Source organism: Corvus kubaryi, unplaced genomic scaffold (assembly GCF_017639235.1).
Source record: "Corvus kubaryi isolate FWS band 111438036 unplaced genomic scaffold, C.kubaryi_AGA036_p1.0 74, whole genome shotgun sequence".
Classification (NCBI taxonomy): Eukaryota; Metazoa; Chordata; class Aves; order Passeriformes; family Corvidae; genus Corvus; species Corvus kubaryi.
This window is the reverse complement of record NW_024582061.1, coordinates 6,523,539-6,545,621: the sequence shown is the minus strand read 5'-3', so window position 1 is coordinate 6,545,621 and position 22,083 is coordinate 6,523,539. Positions and strand designations below refer to the sequence as shown.

General features: G+C 41.1%; 1 protein-coding gene across 5 annotated transcripts in view; it reads right to left on the bottom strand.

Annotated features, from left to right (window-relative positions):
* The window catches only part of ITPR2 (inositol 1,4,5-trisphosphate receptor type 2), a 245,589-nt gene that overhangs the window by 55,769 nt on the left and 167,737 nt on the right, over nucleotides 1–22,083 (bottom strand). For all 5 annotated transcript variants that reach the window (XM_042050417.1, XM_042050418.1, XM_042050419.1 and 2 more), the window contains 7 exons: nucleotides 21,057–21,244; nucleotides 19,792–19,975; nucleotides 18,942–19,198; nucleotides 17,887–18,087; nucleotides 15,822–15,932; nucleotides 10,933–11,028; nucleotides 9,643–9,762 (listed from right to left, as the gene is read on the bottom strand). In XM_042050417.1, the coding sequence (XP_041906351.1) occupies nucleotides 9,643–9,762; nucleotides 10,933–11,028; nucleotides 15,822–15,932; nucleotides 17,887–18,087; nucleotides 18,942–19,198; nucleotides 19,792–19,975; nucleotides 21,057–21,244 (1,157 nt within the window). The remainder of the gene's footprint in view (nucleotides 1–9,642; nucleotides 9,763–10,932; nucleotides 11,029–15,821; nucleotides 15,933–17,886; nucleotides 18,088–18,941; nucleotides 19,199–19,791; nucleotides 19,976–21,056; nucleotides 21,245–22,083) is intronic.

Below are 22,083 nucleotides of genomic sequence, written 5' to 3'. Positions count from 1 at the left end.
ATTTGTAAAACAAACTCTGAAAATCCTTGCCCATAGAAAAAGGGAGAGAAAAGGCTTCTTTAACCCCAGGTTGATTAGATGCTTATCTGTGTGCAGGTCTGAAGGTGATCATAAGTACCTGATCACCTCACTTTCGGTGTAGAAAAGCATAATCAACCGTTAAAACTAAATTTCACAGCTGGACACTTTTATTCAGTGTCTCATAAAGCTGCCTCAGAGAAAGTGCAAGGTGAACCTCATTTTCACTTTTCTGCACTGTGTTAAATGAATGAAATACAGAGGATGGCAACTGAGCTCTGCCTATTTGTAGATTACAAATTCAGATCTTGTCTGGAAAACTCTATGGTGACTGAGATACCTAATTAAATTGTGACATCAGAGGAGATGAGAGTTAAAATGGAGCAACTGTGAGGAACAGACATATTTTGACATTCTGTTTAATGCTCTTTATTTTTGTTAACCTGTAATTACTTCAATGACTACTGAACATAAAAAACTATGTCTTTGTTAGAGAAGATGCCCCCCCTAATTTTAATTAAGGTGTAGGATTTCACAATGCAGATATCTGAAGCCTATTAGAACTGCTCTAATACTATTAAGTGAGACCAGATTTCACTTCCATGGTATTTCCAACCCTCACTCCCCCTCAAACCAAACCCCAGCTCAGGGTAAAATGTTTTAGTTGGGCTATACTTATAAGAAAAAGGTGCACCTTGGTTCATTTGAAGGTTACCTCTAATGGAAAAGTTCCAGCTCTGTCTCCAGAGCAAGAACTCAACACTTTGTGTAATTCAACTTCATTAATGAGGGGAGTTTGCAGCAATTTGAACAAAATAGCTACATTACATACATTTCTGAGCCAGTGAAATGTGCACACAGCACTCAGGGGTGGCTGGCTGAACACGCAGTCTGCTTTGAAGGGTGGCTATGGAAAGACGGCACTGTGTGGTCCCACATTTATTGCCTCTCAACAGCTTCTGGATCAAGTTTACTCAGTTTCCAAGGAAAATTATGCTTAATTCTACATAACGTTTCTCCAAGTAATTTCAATCTAAAAGTTTAAAGTCAAGCCATCCTCCCTGTGACCCACATATCATCACTCTAAATGCATGCCAAAAGCAAGCAGGCAGCTCCAGGGTAAGAGCATGGTTGGAGGGCAACAGGAAAGTTCTCTACTAGTAAAAATCTGTGTAAATCTGTATAAATCAGTATAAATCAGTATAAATCAGTACTGCTTGCCTACTCTGAGTGGAGGCATTCCCACGCTGACCAGCTGTGGACACAGCTAAATGAAGACCCATTCTTCATGTGGGAAGTGAAATAACTGCCCACGGGTGACGGAGAACCAAAGGAGGACTGAAGTCCCTCTGTCCACCCCATGCTGCTTCAGACAGCAATAAAAAGGTAGTGTGGTTATTGCTAGGACAGGGCTGCAAACAGAGCCTGAGAGCAGAGAATGTCTTGAACAGTATTTCATTGTCCCACAGCCAATTTTCAGAGTAAAACCACAGACTAATGTGAAGATTTCACAATGCAGACATTTGACAAAGAAAGGATATTTCTTCTGGTGTAACGTTTGGGCCCCGACACCAATTCAGCATATTTCCCAATGACAAAAAATCTTGTAAACCACAAAACACAAGGATTACAGAAGTTAAAGATAGAAGAAGAAACCCACAAAGCAGAAATATTGAGGCCACCTGTGCACTAGTGAAATGCACGGTTGCCACAGTCAAACAGGATATATCCCTCGTTAACATTACATATAATAAATCACACACATATGTAGAATAGACACTTCATCTTGTTCTAGAGAAGTAGAACCAGAAAAATTAAAATAAGCTAAAACTTTTGTGGCCAACCTATGGTAAAAAGCTCTAGCTTGAATCCTAGCAGCTCTTAGCAGCCTAAGTCAACACAACACCAGATGGAAAACAGAGGTTCCCATGTAGATCCCTATCAAAGCCAGAACAGGATTCTGAGATGAATGATTCCAAGGAGAAGGGGAGAAAAAGAAAACATCAAAGGACAAGTTGCCAAGGTTATAACCTGAGACCTAACATCAGGCACAGAGGTTTATTTAAGCTTTCAGGTGCTCATTAGTGTCAAGCCCTCATGGCAGCCTCCATACTGTCTCTCTATACTGCAGCTGGCTGAACGTGGAGTTATATCCCATCCTAATGAGCCACAAGGAGGGTGATGTGCGTCACTGGCTTCTGTTTCAATCTTGGAAATCTCAGTGTAAAAGCCTTGCAACAGCTTCTGATTCTCCTGACATTTAATTAGCCGTTGTCATTTTGATGCCATAGCCTGTCTCATCAGGATGATAACTACAAAACAACATGTGGAGCATAAAAGTTCCATGAAAAGCTTCAGGTCTGGCAGCCAAGCTTACAAGTCTCCTGACAGTCACGGTTCCTGGGACTGGCTCCCATCAGCCCTTTGTTTTGGCACTGCTATCAGCAAGAGTTTCTCTGTTAAGGACAAAGAAACAAAAAACCACCAAAAAACTGCGAAGTTCAGCATAGCCTTGCAAAAAATGACATCCTTTAGCTTGAAAAATTTTACCTGTCCTGCAGAAAGAGAGCATACTTATTGCACAAACTCACAGCTGTCCATCCTGAAGGACACGTTTATCCTACAGGATAGAGTCCATCATCCTCTGGCCTCAAAAGGTAGTCCTATTTATTTGTGTACAAAGTTTTTCTCTTTTTGTCATCTGGTACTTGGGAGGACAACCTCCAACAATACCTGCCAACTGCTTCCTGTCCACATCAGCTGCACAATTTGACAATGGTCATTGCTAAACAAAATGTGAGCCAACTACATTTTCACTCAGTGTAACCAGTGGTCTTTTTTTCAAAATCCTAGTCTCAAACACTAAAACACTTTTTGTTTCTTCAGAGAGTACCAGTCAGAGATGTGTAAAAACTCAAATGAACCAAGACATTTCATTCACAAAACAGAATCAACTGAAAATCTTTGTCATCAGAACCTAGGCACAACCTAATGTTTTGTAAAGACAGACATGCAACACCTGAGGCAGAGGGTGAGCAGAAAGAACTCAGCAAGCTTCAAAAGATCACTGAACCAGTGTGGTCCCCAGACATCAGCTCTTCTGGAGGATCCTTGCCTGAGCTCAAAGCTGCTTCCCAATTGGATGAGCCTATCTTTTAGAGCAAATTGCTCTGGGAACTCCCAGTTCCCACAGGGACAGGGAGATTTCTTTTAGGCAAATGTTATGGGCCAGTAATGGCAACACCACTATCAAGGATAAAGCAGTTCTTGCAAGACTTTTCCACTTGTCTTCTGTTCATCTTATTTCCATGGTATAACCATGATATTAAAGTTTCAGCCAGATCATGCCCACTGCAGACTTCTGGGCTGTAACTGGTCCCACCAGTTCCCTATCCTAAACAGCCTTTGAGGTGCTTCTTTGCTGTGTCTTAGAGAAGGCACTTGTCAATGCACATTATTGAGTAAATAATTTCTGCCTTCTTCACCAACATTTCTTTCTAAAAGTCAAATTTCACCCTGAATTTACACCTGACCACAATCACACTTCATGCAGAACAGTGTTTAGTGAGCCAGGCACAACCCCACTCAGTTCAGAAAGCTTTGGAGAAGTCACGTGCAGTGATCCTATTCCACATTTGGAGGCCTGCATTTACAGTGTTACTTGTTTCCTCACACATTAAACCACGGAAGATCTGCACCCATCATTTTAAGCAAGGTCTTGCCATGGAATCCCTTGACCTGGCTTGAATTATATTCAGGTCAAGACAAATGGATGAGTACAAGAATCCACATTTGGCTTATAGTATATGTTTTAATAATTGTCTTTTATTTTATACACACACACACAAACTCAAGGGAAAAGAAGGACGAAGGTCTAAGTGAATCTGTCTAAAAGTTAAAATACAGCAAAGTGAAGGAAATCCAGGAACTGCTCCAAACTACAACACCAAAAATAACCACCCACAAAAAACCCCTTAAGCCTTACAATACCTCCCTCACACAAATGCACACATTTGCATCTGTTACCTTATGAAAACTTTTCTTGCCTCAGCAACCCATAATATTAGCAGCACAGGAAAGCTTATTTGAAAAACACGTTAGCATGTCTCTAGGAAGACTTCTGGGGTACTAATGTGCTCAGTGATTATGCACTACCCAAAAAAAAAGCTGATTTTCCACACTAGCAAAGTAGCTGGGATGGAGTGAGCATAGGAGGGAAGCCAATGTGGCAGTCAAAGCAAAGCACTGGGGATCAAACAAGCCAGATTGCTTCCCATGACAGCTCATGACTTCCTGTCTGTGCCTGCTTCTGCCTTGGTGCCTTTACCTGTAACACCAGACAATACCACCTACTTAAAGAGGGGCACATAAAATTAATGAGAGCGTTTAACTGCTCCAAAACCCTCTAAAAAGTAAGATTAAGTCTTAAAAAAATTCTGAAACTATTATTATTATTATTATTATTATTATTATTGCCATTTCTTTGTTCTGCTAGAGCAGGTAAGAGTCCCAGAACCATGCAGCTGTAGGCATAGAACTGATGTGGAAAGTAAAGGTGGTCCCAGCCCTGAGTGTACTCAAATCTGATGAAAGTTACAGAAAGACAGACTAAAGAGAAACCCACAGAAACAAAAGGCTTTGTGCTTCTCAGAATTTTTCCTATGTGGATAGCTAAATTTTTTAAAACTGACTTTATCCTTAACGAATGTATCATATCCAAGTCTCATTATCAAACCTCTCCTATTTCAAACGTCAAAAATAGTAACTTTTAAAAAAGGTTGTGTATCCCTACTCCCAAACTATAAATCCATGCCATCAATTATTGCCATTTTAATTGCCTAGTTAGCAAATACCCTTCATCTGTCCACACTACTAAGCAATGAAGTAAACACGGCAGTAAGACATTAGTTTGATAATGCCTGCCAAGTTTGATAAAAAAAATCTTGATTCTTTTATTAATATACTAACAAATATATAAGGCTGAATGACTTATTTTGCTCAGTCCATTTAAAATTAGCACCAGAGTGGAAGATGTGTGTCCTTAGCAGTACCTGCAGTGAGAACTTTACAGTTCACAGCAGATCCACCTCTTTTTCCTTGGTTTATTTTAAGAACTTATAAATGGAAGGGCACTTCCAACTGTGTTAGTCTATCAGAAGATAGCCTGGTTCAAACTTGTCTTCACTGCACTGATATCAGACAGTGATAATTCTTCTAACCTTATGGGGTGAGGAAAAATTTTTCATTACGTCTTGGTGGCACCAGACAATTGTATAAATATAAGTAGTTTACTTGGTTGGGATTTAAATAATATTTTAGCTTAATCTCACTATAAACAAACAAACTTCTATTTACCTGAAAGTGACAAAGGTATTGTGGAATTCCAAGACCTGTGTTCCCTTTCCAACAGGGCATTTAAGCACAAACTTAAAATTGAGGAAACATTTTGCTAGCCTGAGACCACAGAACGTGCATCACGAAAGGGGTGGCACGCTGGGTCAGCACCCTTGCCACAGCCTTGGGAACCAGGCAGAGGAGTTCATAAGGCATTGGAAACCTGAAAGTTTCGTTAGTTTGCTCCCTTACTCCCTCCCCACTCACATCCTTCCAGATCAAGGATGTGTCTCCACAGCTCTACAGGCAGATGAAAGTGCACTCTTGCCACGCTGCAAGCTGACAAAAAGCTATGTAAAGTTATTTCACGTTCTTGTGACCCTCATGAATAAAGCCCCTGCTGAAAGGTACAGTGGATTAGCTTGGGCTCCATGCCTGATTTAGACAGTTTGCATGAGCTGAGAAACACAAACACTCCAAAGTATTTTTCACTAACAGAACCACAGATATATATATATATATATATATATAACATATATATGTATCTATCTATCTATGTATGCAGAGTACAGGAGCCTCTGGTTATAATCAGTGCCTTATCTTGCTTCATAGTAAATCAAATGGATCATGAACCTCATGGAAATACTGCCAATGAAGGGTTGTGTTTTAGTTTACAAACTTCTGAAATACTTTGTTATGACTAACAGGCAGCCAGCTCAAGCAGTCATCTGAAAAGCCAGAGGATTTCTTTAGCCTTTTATAATTTCTTTCATTGTGTAACCATTTAAAAATTTGATTCTCCTACACTAATGCTTCTGCAGATAAGGAGCAAGAATGAAACTTTTTTTGGTGCTACTGTGTCAAAAGCTTTTGGAATTTCCTACAGGGACATCACGTCAAGATGAAGTCTCTTCGTGGACAGCCTTACTAACTTTGCAAAACAAAGTGTGACCTGCTTTAACACAATCTCTTAAGAGGACAGCAATAAAAACACCATACCTATTGACTGAGGCTGGAAGAGAAGTGCTGACAGAGGTGATGGAACTGTCCATAACACACCTCTGGCACTCAGCCGAGACTACTGCAAGGAATTAGCAAGGTCAAGGATCAGCTCTGAGCATGACATTTGAACTAGAGAAAGAAAACAGAATCTCCTCTGTTGATTTTCAAGAGAATTGCGAACCCTTTCTACCCACCAATAACAGGCTTATTTTTCCAGGATGTGAGGTCAAGCACCAGCTCATGTCACTGCTCCACAAGCAGCTGTAGAAGAGCTACATCTGGAAGGAGCCCCAAAGCCAGGCTGCAGAGTAGGGCTGCAGCTCAGGGCTGCTCCTCGTGGACAGCTCAGTTCTGCTTCCTCCCAGTGGCACTCCCTTCTCCCCTCTGCTCATTGAAGAGCAGGAAAAGTGAGGAGCAGCAGTGTCCAGACAGCCCCGGGGTCAGTGCAGGGGAAGCAGCACAGCCATGGCACGTGGCAGGCTGGAGGAAGATGAAGAAATAAAGGAAAGAGAGGACAGTGAAACATGTGAAAGACATGTGATCACTGGCATGACACAGCTGCTGTGCCCACACCCTTCTGTGTGTGCACGATGTACAAGTGCACATTTAGGGCAGGGGCTGGGAGGCTGTAAGGACAATTTACTAACAGAAATCTCAGCCTTGCTTGTGATACAGGTACAACTTTCTATGCACTGTGGGTCAAACATTTACAAGAATGCCTCTTGCTTCTGGTAAAATCAACCACAGGAAGGGCAAGGAAGGATGTAGTGGTGGCAAAATGCAGAACCCAGCATTGCCCTGAAGAGTGCAACGACAAAAACTGAAAGTCGGAGCTCCCCAAAATAAACTGTCTGTGTTTGAGGGCTGGAACAGCAAAAAGGGGAACTCTCAGTCTTGATTCTGCTATTACAGAGGGACCAAAAAGCTGTAGCTAGAGCAAGTGGGCACCAGGAAGCGTAAGGAAAGAGACTGAAGAGTCACACTGGTTGTAGAAAAAAGTAAGTCAGGTGAACGGCCACAGCAAAGAAATACTACGTAAATCATGTCAGCTAAGCCCAGCAGAAGGCCCAGACACCAAAAAGCCACTCTGACAGCAAAGCAGAGGGTGTTTGGAGACTGAAGCCAGCAAAGGAACCCAGCAACAATGGCCTTACTGAGGAGGGTCCATGCTCGTATCCTGCCCATCCCAGGGCGAGCAAAAGGGCACACATGGAAACAGTTTGGGGTCAAAGATCAGCAGGCCTGTGCCAAGAATTGTAGCTTTTCATTAGCAGAGGACACAGAAAGGCCCCAAATTGCCTGCCCTTGCATTGCTTTGTTTTGATATGGGGCCTGACATGGGTGCAAAGCTATTGTAAACACAAGTACTATGTTACAGAAATGCAAGAAGAAGAAAACAGTCTTTTTTTCTTTTTTCCTTTTTTTTTTTTTTTTAAAAAGATGGATATTTTTGCAGCATACAGAGCCAATCATGACATTTAATTTTACAGAACAGGAAGGAGCTCAGTAAATTGCTGTAAAAATATCCACCCTTATGCAACCAAAATGCCAGCTATGATCAGGAATAGCTGTGGAGTGGCATCGTGGACCTCCCCAGCACCATGGATATGAACCTAGGGACAGACCTTAACCTACACCTCAGCCAGCTAGTGTACCCCTGGCAGTGGCCTCTTGTTTAAAATGACCCCAGCAGTCACTTCATGTACAGCTTTAGGCCTATATTCCACTCCCCCAAATCGTATTTTCCATGTCACAGACCCTGTTATGTGATTTAACACGAACTGTAGGCAGAAGACAGAAAATACTGACATTTCCATTGGGCAGGCATTTAAATTTTCATTATAAGCATTCAGACAAGGAGTAAATAGTCCTACAAGGTAAGGGGCTGCAGATGCTTTCTGAAAATACTGTCATCTCTGATGGGCATCTTATGTACAGCCCCACACACAGCATGAGAGCACAACATGGTCAACCACACCACCACCAACATAATAACAATACTCACTTATTTAAATGTGCTGCAAGCACACCAGCATTACTCAGTAACTGTTTTTTTGCATTCCTTGCTTGAAAGAAACATTGCATAACACTACTGTAACTATAGATTGCTTTCTTCTCTTATTTTTTCCACCGAGTATTCAATTCCTAACAACACTTAATAAACATAATGAATGAGGAACACTCCCTCTCCCCCTCTGTTTATTTCTTCTTACTCAGGGAAAACCTATTTTTTTTTAAATTTGGCCCTTATAAGAAATACCAAATACAGTAATTTATGATATAACCAAGAAGTTCTTGGTCCTTACTTTTTCAACTACAAAAAACTTTACAATACTCTGAACATAATTGAAAGATAAACTATTTTTGACACCAGCTACTCTGAAGAATAAATAGGCCATTAAATAACAACCTTCAGTGTACATTCTACCTTTACCAGTAGAGAAGTAAAAGTGATCAGAAAAAGCTTGAGGGCACTACAGCATAATTCAAAAGGAGAAAGCAGTGAAAAGGCCCAATTATTCTTATTGGCAAAGTAATATCTAAAATAATAGGAATCTTCTGAAATCAAGTTCGCTTGGTATCACAACTGAAGGCACTATTTAAAATACACCAATAATGGTAACACAATTTATGATTTGATTGATATAAGTGATCTGTTAATGTCAAAAGAAGACAAAGCTAAGCGGACAGTCACTGTTTTACTCTACATTGTTATCTCACACAAATAACAACTTGTGTGAAATTTCTCCTCAATGGGAGGACCAACATATTCAGGATGTCCCCTTGAGCAGCGGATGCCTCTCAAGGTTGCTTCTCAAGACTGAGAGATTCTTTACCACAAGAGACTCTTGGTAAGTGGTTAATAGCATGCTAAACTCTGAAATCTTGATGGCTAAACAATAGAAAGGATTGACTGTGTGCAGATAATCCTTTAGACATAAACTGTTGGGCAAGGCTGGGACTAAGTCTGGATCCAACTGCACCTAAACTCCCCTCTCAGAAGGAGTTTAGAATGCAAGGGGATCGTTCCTTAACATCATAATTCAACAGGAGGATCTCCCTGACAGTGCTGGCTGAGCCTGTCCTGCATGCAGTAAACAATCGAGTGTGCCTTGCCATTGAATCTCATTAACCCACTGTCACATTGGTTATCAAGCTTTGCTTTTTATCAGTAAACACACTGTTACTTCTCTCTTACCACTGAAGCGCATCACCCCACCTGTGACAATGTGGAGTTTAACCACATAACACTTTTCTGGAAGTTGTCACAAAACAAATAAGACGTACCTGATGTGCCAAAATATAGATATTATGGCCAACATCTTTTGGGGAGATGCCATCATCTCCATTCTCCTCCTCGTGGTCACATTCCAGACCTTGGTTGTAGGCATTCTTCATCACATCTACCTGCAACACAAACCCAGCCAGGAAGAGATGAAATAAATGTGATTCTTGGGGAAAAAACACATGATGTTTGAACACAGCCACTTTGTTCAGCTCCAGCCTGGATGGGTGCCCTGCAGTTCCGCAAGAAGAGTGAGCAGCCTGAGAAACACTTTCTGAACAAAGACAAGCTTGAAGGATTTATGAAGCTCCAAACGGCTACATTTTTCATCAGCAACCATGAGAAAGGAACAGGAATGCTGAGCCTTTGTGAGCAGGTATTTTCACAAAAGCTTCAAAAGGCTGGTCTAGATATGGCAGGGAGTGTTGTGCAGCACTTAGAGCGCAGCCACGATCCTCCTCTGGCCAGAACAGGCAACAACACAATTTCACAGGAAAAAAACACACCTAAACCAAAAAGGAAAGGAAGATCTGGGCAGGGTGCTGGGGAAATTCCAAATATTCAAAAGCCTCTTACAGGACCAGCATAGGGTTCCCCACACAAAGGAAACCTGCAGTTGTACCCTAGGGAGGGCCTCATCCTGCTGAGATGTCACCTAGTGATGAGGCCCTGAAACCAGCAGGCACTGGGCTCTGCCTAAGGGCAGGGATGATGCCTCCAGATACTTCCCCAGAATCCCTCAAGAATTCCCAGATCTCTCAGTCTCTGTTGTTACATGGTCAAGTCATACTGGAAACAATTTCTCCAGATTTCCAACCCATTTAAAGTTCCTGGAGGCCTCCACAAACATCAGGGTTGTTCCAAAACACAGCAACAACTGTTTGGAACTCTCTTCGCTCATGAAACATAAATATATAACATACATGTATATTAAATATATTCTATGTCTACACACACATTTCTGTTAGCACTGCTTCATAAACTGTACAAGCTTAATTTGCCAGCCCCTGAAAAACTGTACTTGAAGACAGTCTACCAGAATATGATAATTTAGTTAGGAAACAATTACAGAAAAGTGCTTGGAATGGATAAAAATAATGAAGTCGTAAAGACTGAAATCATGCATGCTTGATCCTTTTAAAGTACTTTTTGTGAATTAGTACTATCCTGATACATTGTGCCACCATATGCTGCCAACACTTCTCAGCTTAGATACAGATCATTTTAAAAATGTTTTAATGACAGATTTTTTTTCAGCCAAAAGATTTATGAATATTCACAAGTTTTCTCACCAGTTCTCTTGGTCTCATGTTGAAAAGGATTCTTTCCGCATTCTCACTGTCTTGCCTGCTTTCCATAATAGCCAGCAGAAGCTTGGAGGCATTGTTCTAGAGATACAAAACCAAATTAATGCAAATTTTAAATCTCTTTCATGGATTAATGACCCTTGCATTTGTTTTAATTGAGATTACGAGGACCACTTTTTAGTGGATAAGATTTTCAACCACTTGCATCTTTTATTTTACTGACATATTTAATAGGGGTTTTTTTAGTGTCAGCATACTGTAGCACTAACTCTGCACGCAATATTGGAAGGAAAATTTTAAACACTGAAAAATATTTGACTTAAATACAGAGTGTTGCTGCAGACTGTGCACAAGAAATTAAATTCCATTTCCTTTCCTTATTGCCTACCTAGCAATTTTTGCCTTGGCTTTCTGTTAAAACGAGACTCAACAGAGGCAATTACAAAACATATTACACAAAAGGTTTTATCATTCAGGCAGGTTTCCTTCCCCTTTGGTTTTTATGAAGTCCAGCTGGTTATTATTTGAAAGGCTGTAAAATAAACTGTTTTCATACGCTTCTGAGATTTTGTTTCACTACTAAATATTCCTGGGGGAATATATACAGACAACCTTTGCTTTGTCAACTGGCTGCTTTTCACCAAATCTCTCCTGAGGATTACACAGCATGAGCTTTAGCAGCAGTAGCCCAGTGGTGCCTCAGACTTCAGAGACCCGTCTGTCTTCCAATTAAATCAGCTGTGGTGAAGTGGAGAGGAAGAATGGTTCTGGAGGTCTGACTGCTTTCTGGCAGAGCAGGGTTGCCTTGGCTGACCTGTCACAGCATCCCCTTATCATCCCCTGTTACAGACTGAGCTGTTGGAACACTTGGAAGCAGGAGGAAGCCCCAAGGGAAGAGGTAGGGACCAGGAAAACTCCCAACCCACCCTACAACCTCATTCTCAGCTGCTTATTGCCATTATCAACAATTGCAGCTGAAATTTCTCCAGTGAGGGTGTGCCTCAGACAATTGGCATGGGCAGTTTCAGAGGAAAAGGGTTCAGCTCCTTTTGGGACCATGGCAGAAAGAAAGACGTTATTCCCTACATGTTTAAGCAACTTGTGTTTTAAGCAGACTTTGCATCCCCAAGTTTTGATGATAGAGCTGAAAATAAGGAGCACTAGAGGCCAATAGAACAATCACACGAGTCGAAGTCTCCCAGCCAAACTCGTCCAACTCGGAAGCATTTTGAAAATTGCAGTTTGAGTACCCCAGAGCAGAAACACACTAATTCCACAGCTAAAAGCCCACAGGGGTTATTCTTGGTGAGCACAGAATCACAAAGCCATGCAGGTTGGATCATAAAACCACACACTAAAGGCTGCTCTCTGGACTAAGGTTCCAGCAGTCCAGCCCCTGCTCAAAGCAGCTTGCTCTGGGCTGTGTTAAGCTGAGGATTAAACACCTCTGACTGGAGGACTGAAGGATGAGACTGAAGGTAAATGGAAGGAGAGTAGATTAGAATGAAGACTTGTACATAACTGGGGAATTAGAAACTTCTGGGAGAAGAGGCTGGGAGCTGAGAGAGAAGCCAGGACAGAGGAGCCTGGGCTTGCCGACACAGGAATGAGGTAAGGACAAAGAACAACAGATGAGAAGACCTAACTGGGACTGGCTCAAGGAGAACAGCACTCCATATGAGTTTTGCCATATCCCTTTCCTTTTGCTTCCAAATCAAATCAGGACCATCCATGGGAAAGGTCAAGTCAGACTCTTTACCTTGCAACCAACACTGCTGAAGTTTAACGTGCACAGTGAACGAGAACACGTGGAGGGAGAGGACAGCATTTTGATGAGGATTCCTAACAGGATGCTGTTCTGAAAAGCAGGATGCTTCCTCTTCTGCAGTTTTCCCTTACAGTAGTGATCAAGTCAGTTGTGGTAGCACTGGTAGGATCTCAAACTGAGGAGGAGGGAAGGGGCCATGACAGGCTCCCAGGTAGCTTGGTAAGGAAAAGGAGGAAACAGGAGGAAGGCATCAGTCCACTCACTCAGGGGTGAGGAGGACTTTGAATCTGTTTCCCAGTGCAGACAACCCTGGGGATGGACAGAAATCTGCTGCAGCTCCCAGGAAGCTGGGAAAGGTAGAGGGTAGGTAGAACTTTGTGTCATCAACAGCCAGCTTCTTGCTCCTGACTCAGCAGAAGTGCCATGCCATGGACTAGAATTACAGCAGGCATTTGAGATGGTTATTTGACTACTTATTCCTCACTTTCTGAACATTTGGATCTGATTTCTAATCCCAGACATCAGTGAGGAAAAGAAGTCCATCACTTGGAAAATACAGCACAAAGTTCGTAACACATTAGTACTGAGAAAAATCAGTTTCCAGGTGCTAAAAAACAGGACAGCCCAAAGCACTTCTACTCTTCACTCCACCTTTACCTGGTCTCCCATCTCATCTCCTGAGAAAAATTTTGGACAAATAAATTAATGAGTGAAGAAACTAGATACAGCTATGAGGAAAAAAAAGAAGACACCTGTATTAGACTCTCTGTACCCTTAGACTGACAATGTCTCTTCATCCTGTCACAGATGTGGCAGATATTGAGGTCTTACTGTGTGCCAGGGCTTACACACCAGTCAGTAAGGAAGGTCAGGGGGTCACACTCAAAATTAAAAAGAGGCAGAATAGAGCATTGGCCATCTGTGCACTCAGTGAGCACTGTCTGCTCTGCTCACTACATGATTCGGGAGTCCACTGGAAAATATAATCCATGAAGATGTAATTAAATACCACATCAAAAACTATGTGCAAAACAAGCTAAACTAAGATGGCATGGGAAAATATAACTCTGCATTGCCTTTCCTCTGGTTGGGAGGTGTAAGTTCAACATACAATGTCCCCTGAAAACAGTGTCTGAGCTTGTTTGTAAGTGTAAATGTATGGGCCTATATACTTTGAATTCTGTATTTTCAACACAAAGTTTATGTATTTGCGACTTCAAAGTTGCCTATGAACACTGCAAATGTGTGTGTCAATGTTAAACATTACTTGGTAAACTCATTGCTTTAATATTTCAATGTGCTGCCACTCAAAATCAAAAAGGGCAGCTTCTTAATTTGGATCCAGTTCTTGAGATCACATCTTGCCCAGCAACGTGTCCAGCTCCAGTACAAGAATGATATGGACATAATGGAACGAGAGTCTAGCAAAAAGCCATAAAAATGATGAAGGGAATGCAGCAATTTTCATATAAGGAGCCACTGAAAGTTGTGAGTTCAGCCTGGAGTACAGATGGCTCAGATGGATCTTATCAATGTGTATAAATACCTGGTGGGAGGAAATCTAAAAGAGGGTGCCAGACCCCTCTCAGCAGTGTCCGGTGAGAGGGCAAGAGACAAAATAAAACACCCATGAAATTCTATCTAAACACAAGAAAACACTTCTATACTGTGACAGGGATCAAACAGTGGGATAGGGTGCCCAAAATGTTGTGGAGTCTCCAGCTGCGGAGATATTCAGCTGGACATGGTCCTGGGAAACCTGCTCTAGCTGACCCTGCTTGAGCAGGGGGCTTGGACAAGATGACCTCAAGACATCCCTATTAAAACAAATGACTCTGTGATTCTGTAAAATCTGAACCATTTCCACAGTTTGAACCTCTGCTATCATCCACCACGATGTCTGCTAATTGAGTGAGTCTGAGCACAGATGGCCTCCTGTGAACAGGGTCTCACTGGTCCTTGCAGAGCTGTCTCTGAACTCCATTTTTGGCTACTACACAGGAAGGTTGTTCTACAACCATTTGCTAGCCTCACAACAATGGCAAATCAAAATGGCACTGGAGTGAACGCAGCTACATCTTTACAGAGACTGAAATTTGGACTTCAAAAGAACTGTCTGCATGTTCAAAGTTAAATGTCTGCCTAAGTGTTTTGCTAGAGGGGGGCCTGAATTATATTGCCATTCAAAAATGTAATTACAGTTATTAAAATCATATGTAAGGCACTGTTGATTCAATGTTTCATTGTACATGATATATAGCTATATTAATTATTTTATTAGACATGTATAATGTTGCCAATATGATGCAATGCAGCTACCACAAAGTATTTGCTGGTTTGGGGAGGAAACAGACCATCTGCAATGGAAATACTTAATTTGGGAGGCAAGAAAAGGCAATAACCCAGGGCTCCTCCTGGACAGATTCTACCCTGCTTGGCAGACAGTACAGCTGCAGAGCTCCCCTCCACATGCACTGGCACACAGGCAGGAGAAACTTATCTAAGAGCCTGTCCAACTCTCCCCAGAATATAGAACAAAATTACTTTACGAGCCCTCCTGCTCTAGGCTATGCCCTCACACTCTACACTTTGTGTTTCCCCTTAGAGGACACTGAGAAGGGAAATAAAGTACAATTTACTTGAACCTTGTTTTCAACTTTATTTGACATTGCAGGTCACCTGATGCATTATTCTTTTTCACAGTATTTCCTTCTCAAATAATTTTGAAGAATTCAAAGTATTTAGAGAGAATGTCTGACTTGTTGCATGCCTGTACAGTATGGCTATTTATCAGTCTTGAGAGATTTTTAATCCACATTACAGACTTTTCATGCTAGCTGTGTCATGCCTGATTGATAGGATTTTTTAAAGAAAAAGATGAGGACATAGTCCCAAACACAGGAGTGGGTCAAAAAGCCTATGGCAGAGGGCCTGATAAGGATTCTGAAGCTGAGATGAACTCATTTGCAAGCTTTTTTTCCCAAAGGCTTCTGAGCATATTGCACAATGGTAAGATTAAGTAAATGTCAGGCTGCCTAGAGCTCTCACATAGGTATGTCTTCTGTTATTACCCAAATGCAAATAAACAAATTTACATATACTGTACCTTGAGCTGAAGCACCAAGTCCATGCAGTATTTGCCAAGAGGGTTTATGTCATTCAAGATGAGAGCAATTATAATATCAATCCCATTAGACTCATGGGTGGCTATGCACGTCTGCAAAATAAGAGAAAGGAATGGGGCAAGGGCAGGAGGGAGGGAGGGGAGGAGCAGGGAAAAGAGGGAGACAATACAGCCAGAGGGAGGGAGAGAATATGCACATCAGGAAATTTCCAAAAGAAGGACCCAGAACGTAAACCACCTTGCAACAGCAATGAACCTTTCAGCCAAAGCAGAACAGCCTGAAAACATGCCACAAGAAGTGCTGGGGGAGACTTGTGTGTACAGAAATAACCCAAACACTGCCAGCAGTGAAACACCCAACTGGAAAAAAGGTGGTGCAAGCTAAAATCTGCTCCCAGTGAATCCTGCAGGGCTTGGCACCAAGTGGTACAAGTTACAGACAGCAGCCCTCAGGAGCACTGCCAGATTCAGCTGAGCACATGCCAGCCTCAGACATAAAAGGCAAGCTTGACTGCAGGCACAACCAAATTTGCACGCTCAGATTCTTCATTTGCCCTCAGCAGCCAGCATTAATATTGCTGTTATAGCATGAAGTGCTCATGAAAATCAAGGTTCTCTACATGCATCTGGACATGTCTTGCACAGAAGGGTATTTCTGGATATGGAATTCAAAGCTCCATTTGTGACCAATGGTACTTCCCAAATGCCTTTACAGCTGGAGTTCTGGATGTTCTAGGCCTTGCATGTAAGAGTCAGTTATACAAGAGCCTGTGGCACTTTACTCTGGCAGGTTTATAGGTCACTAGGAAAGGAAAAGTCTTCCAGAAAGACAGAGAGGGGGAGAAAAATAAAAATGAGAGCATGGAGCATTTGCCCCTGAAATATATTGAATTAGACTTGCAGTTGGTGTAAACAAGGGTAGCTCAAATCCTGAGTGACTTCCCAGCAGATAGGTCTAAGTAATAAAGTGTAATTCATCATTCCCTTCCATATCAGTGTTCTTCCAGTGCTTCTCATGTAAATTTGTTGGAGAACACATTAACTTGTAACATTTTTTTTTCATCTCCAGTCTTGCAGCTATACCTTTTATACAGTTGTTTTTCCCATTCATAAGTGGATTGAATTTGACTGTTCAAAATTTAGTCCACTAAAGGATTTTTGTTTGTTTTAAAAATATTAAGTAAATGCAGCTGATTACCAGCAATGGCAGTAATAGCACTTTACATTTCATTGGTGCTCGTTAATGAAGAAGCATTAATATTGCATGTATTTCTTCAGCTATTTCTCGCATAAACAACAGATTGCTTCTGTAATTTTGCTCACCACAATTTTCCCACTGCTAATCCATAGCAAAAATTCTGCAGTTTCATCCACTATGACAACTTCACCGCAGTTCTCTTCAGATCAAATATGGCAGCAAGTAACTACATCCTTTACCTTGCTACACTTCTTCAGCACGGCACTAAAGAGACTTTTACCAAAAGTCACAGCTGTGTGACTTCAAAAGACTGCAGTGAGCAAAGTACAGGAGACCAGAAGCATGGTCTTTAGTCTCATCCATTTCACTACTGATACCATAATTAAAGATGATGCTAAGTGGTATGGCAGCATAGCAAGTTAAACTTTGTGGCAGTTATGTGAAATATGGAAAGTAAATGTTAGCAATGTGTATAAACACCAGAAAGGGCGAACTGTGTGAAAATGAAGAACACAAGTCTGTGTTTGCAATGCATTTCCAAAACCGTGACTCCAAATCCAGTCTCAAAAAGTGAGGTTTAAGCCATGGACACAGCAACGTAAAATATGAAACTCTCTCCAAAAAGACTGTAAACCCTCAAAGGAAGAAGAGGTAGTACAGGAAGAGCCTGGTTTGAGTTCTGACTTAAAAGGGTCGCTCAGGCCTTAGGAAAGCTTGAAGCGTGTTAAGTCTAGTCATAGCAGCTACAAGTGAATTTATGTTATCAGAAATACTGAAAGGTTTGTGATAAGCACCCAGACACCAACATTCAGATATAGCCTTCTGCATCCAGAAGTTCTTGAGCCCTACCTGGTTTTCATGGCACGGGCCCTGGCAATATTCCGTCAAGCTTTCCAGCGTCTGGTTGACGAGAGCCACATTCCTCTCATTGATGTAAAGCCCCAGTAAGCCCAGCCCGCCTGTGGTGCTCCCACAGATGCAGTCCAAAAACTGAAGGGTCTCACAAACGAGGTTGTAATTTGTTTTATTGTTTTGGTGCCTTAAAAAATTCTGGTGGATGAAGGAAAGGAACACGAAAAAAAAGAAAAAAAAGAAAAGGAAGAGAGTCAAGGCAAACAAAGTCCTTTTTCATGAAAACATTGACAGATACAATTTATGACCATATGACCAGTGTGTCTCAGGTACTGAAGTACACTGCACTACTATAGAAAATATATCAGGCCTAATGCAGCAGCTGAGAACTCTTGTCTGATTAAATCATAGAGCAAGGAGGGCTTAGGAAAGTCAACTTGGCAAACATCTGCACTGGCCTTAAATGTCTTTTATATGTCCTGCATACCTGCTCTGGTGGCACATTATGGCTGGTCCTTGGCAGAACAGGAGCTCAGCTCAAACCACCCCAACCACCGCTGGAAGGGAGGCTCCTGGCCATGGCACTGAGGTTTGTTTGCAGAAAATACATTTTGCAGAGGTTGCTATGGGGACAGTAATTCCTACCAAAAGAGCTGATAGCAGGGACACATGTAGCACCTTAAAGCATTCAACTGTAATACTTTGGGGAAAGGGCAGTACCCAGAAACTTCCTGGGCTCTTCAAATCTGTGGTAAGTGTTCCACCAGTTGTGCACAGGAACATTACTAACAGGGACATTTAGACCCTTCTCAGTTCCATGTGGCTGTGCTGAGATCCCCAAGCAATTCTGAGGATATAAACACATGCCCCTCCGTCACAGCACCCAAATGGTTCTTTAAAAGGGTTTTTTTTTCCCTTGGACCAAAAAAACCCAACATTTCAGACACTCCTATTCTGTAACAGGAACCAGGCACAGGCATGTTTTTCTCCCCTTATGAAGGTGCAGCCCCTCTAATTACACCCCTATAAAAGCTCAGCTCAAAACACTTTACCTGGAGCTCTCGGTTGTGGTTCTCACAGAGCAGCTGAAGAAATCTCAATATTGGTTGCATGATTGCAATGGCAGGGCTCATGACTGCTTCTTCTGCAGACTTCTCTTCTGCATTTGCAGCATCTGTTCCCGAGCCCATCAGATCTATTTCTGGGTCCACTTCTCTTCTGTACACAGAGTAAGCCTTGGAGGTTGCAGAAGATGCTTCTGTTAATTGTCCTTTCATTCCCTCTTTCAGATGCAGGGTTGAATCCTTAACTGCAAAGAAGATAATTTTCCTTCATTTTTGAAAGTCTTTCTCCCCATTTGATTAAACAATAAGAAAACAATAATAATGAATGCAACTTTTTCTTTGTTGGTGCCTAACTTTTCAAAGACCTCTAGGCAACTCACAAAGAATATCAAAGCAACATTCATGCAGGGATAACACGTTCCAAATAAACCACAAACCAGAGTGAAACAGAACATTAACACAAAAAGCCCTACTATTTCTCTCCCATATACAATAAATGATGAGAACAATGGGAAGACCACAGGGTGGGAAATCAGTTCCTGCGCTTGCTCTTGTGAAATATCCCCACTAGCAGCAGCCTCTGCTTCTGCTCCTCTAAAAATATGGTCCTATATTTTTCATTGATGCAAACTGGCAGAGCTTCACTGATTTCATTAAAGCTAATTCCTTGTAGCTGACCTGAGATGGACTATAATTAACAGAAAATCAGGCAAAGGATGCAAACTGGCAATGATTGGTATTAAAGTTTATTGATCAGCTTAACAGAGCATCAGTGGTGCAGTACATGCAGTGTCAATGCAATGCCCTGCTCCCCTCTTTCACAGGGGTGCCTCCTTACCTCTCTTTTTGGGAACAGATATGGTGAGGTCACTGTCATCCTCTTTCTTTTTGCTCCCCAAATCGATAGTGTTCACTGTCACTGTGGATCGGATCTCCTGCTGAGCAGCTTTCATGTGATCATACAGCACTTTAAAGAACCTTTCTGACTTTTTCTGCTCCTTTAGTTGCTGGTAAGTTGAATACTGCAAAAAAAAAAAAAAAACTCTTTAGATATCAATCTTCTAAGGAAGAAGAAATACAAAAATACACTATTTCTTTTGTGAAACAAATAATGAATAATTACTTCACTTGCACAGAACAAATGCTGGCCACTGCCTGACCAGTTCTTTCACAAAGTGATATACAAGGCTGGTAACAAAGATTGATGACAATATTTTAAAATTTGGGTAAAATGGTGAACAGTGCTATTTGCAGTCTTTTAAATGTCACAATATTGTACTTGAAGTTAAATTACTTTGTGACACTCTCCATTTCTCCAGGCTTCATAATCCATCTACAAATAACAGTGAAAAGTAACTTATTATGTAACAACAAGAGGAAGCATGGAACATCTAATACGTAATATTATAGCTTGGATTATATTCCTTTTTTTTGTGCTACAGACAGAGTTTAATATTAAATAATATTTTAGGTTATTAATTCCAGTCCCTTAGTATAATTGTCAAGGAGGCTGAGTACCATTTGCAACAGTTTACAAAAAATCCCAATTCTCCCAGCCTTCCCTCATATCAATTCTCTCTCTTCCCTCAATCATCTTGCATGATTGAATGTTTGGCTAAATCTGGGTGAGAGGAATATAATTCACAAAAAAACCTAGAATCCATAGCTTAAAGCAGATATTTTCTGTGGACTGGGATACTGGTTTTCCTAAATGACCTTTTTTTTTCTCTTTGGAGATTTTGATGAATGTCTCTAAAGGTTTCCAGAAAATAATTTGTCATTATAAAGTTAGAAGTATTATAATTTTTAATTTTAACAAGAGTAACATCAAATAACTGGGGATAATGCTCACATGGCAATGACCAGATTAAAAGCAGCACAGTGCTAAACAGAAAGGGACAGCTCAAAAACATTTTCTTCTGCTGAAGATCCTCCACTATGAGATACTGCATAGCAGTAGGGCATATTTACATTTGTATTACAGTGGTACATATTCTAGTGACAAACTTTTCACAGGACTCACAGCAAAAAGGTTCTCTTTATTTGTCTCCAGACCACATGCATCTGAGAATCAATATGTGAATAAGCACATTAAATAAGTACCTGTGTTTGCGTATTTCCACCTTCAAGCAGTGCAATACCAAGCAGAATGCCTTCTGAGAAAATCCTGTCATTTCTGGTGTTCACTATCACATCTATGACCAGTTCTGAGGCACCTTCTTTGTCCAGGAGGCACTGGATATCAAACATGGTCACCCCAGACTTATCCGCATCTTGTCCTGAAAATCCACCTGCAAATGAGACAAATACACAAATACCATTCAAGTCTGCTTCACACACATATATGAAAACAAACCTATCAGTAGTGATAAAGCACACAATAGCATCATAATAAATTTAATTTTGAAATTCTGTCAGGCAAAATTCCCTTTGATAAAAACAAGAGTTTTGTATGAAACTGCAATGTTGGGTTCAAAGAATAAGAAATAAAACAAATCCCCAAGCCATTGTTCTGTCATGATATTCAGACAATAAATAAGTTGGAAATGACACTGATTTGTTCACTGAACCCTTTCTTAATTCCACTGCTGCATACACTAAACTGTGAGTAGAGTCAGTGCTCTGAAACCACTTTTAAATCTGCTCTTCTATACAAAAAATTGTGTCCTGGTAAATCCACCCTGCCCTTCCAGCCAAATGCTTTTGCCAGCTCCTAGGTCATCATCATCGTCATCATCATCATGACATTCTTTAACAACACAGACTTGAGCTAATCCCAATTAAAGGTGTGGGTTGAAGAAATTTTGCTAAATTGTATTAGCTCATTAAATCAACCACCTTTTATTATCACAGATGATCATCTTTCCTGCTATACTTACTTCTCTAAAGATGTAACTGCGCCTACTTCATTAGTAAAAATACAGTACTGCTTTAATCAGCCAGTACTACTTTGATTAAACTGATTAAAATGCTTCAGACTTTGTGATGAAGCCATACACACACAACTTTTAGAGACAACTAAAAAACAGTAAAACTTCAGTCTCTTGTTTATTAGGGAGAGAAATTTGGCGTATGGGATATTAAGACTGTAAAGATTTCCAGTGTCTACATCGACATAGCTAAGGAGGAA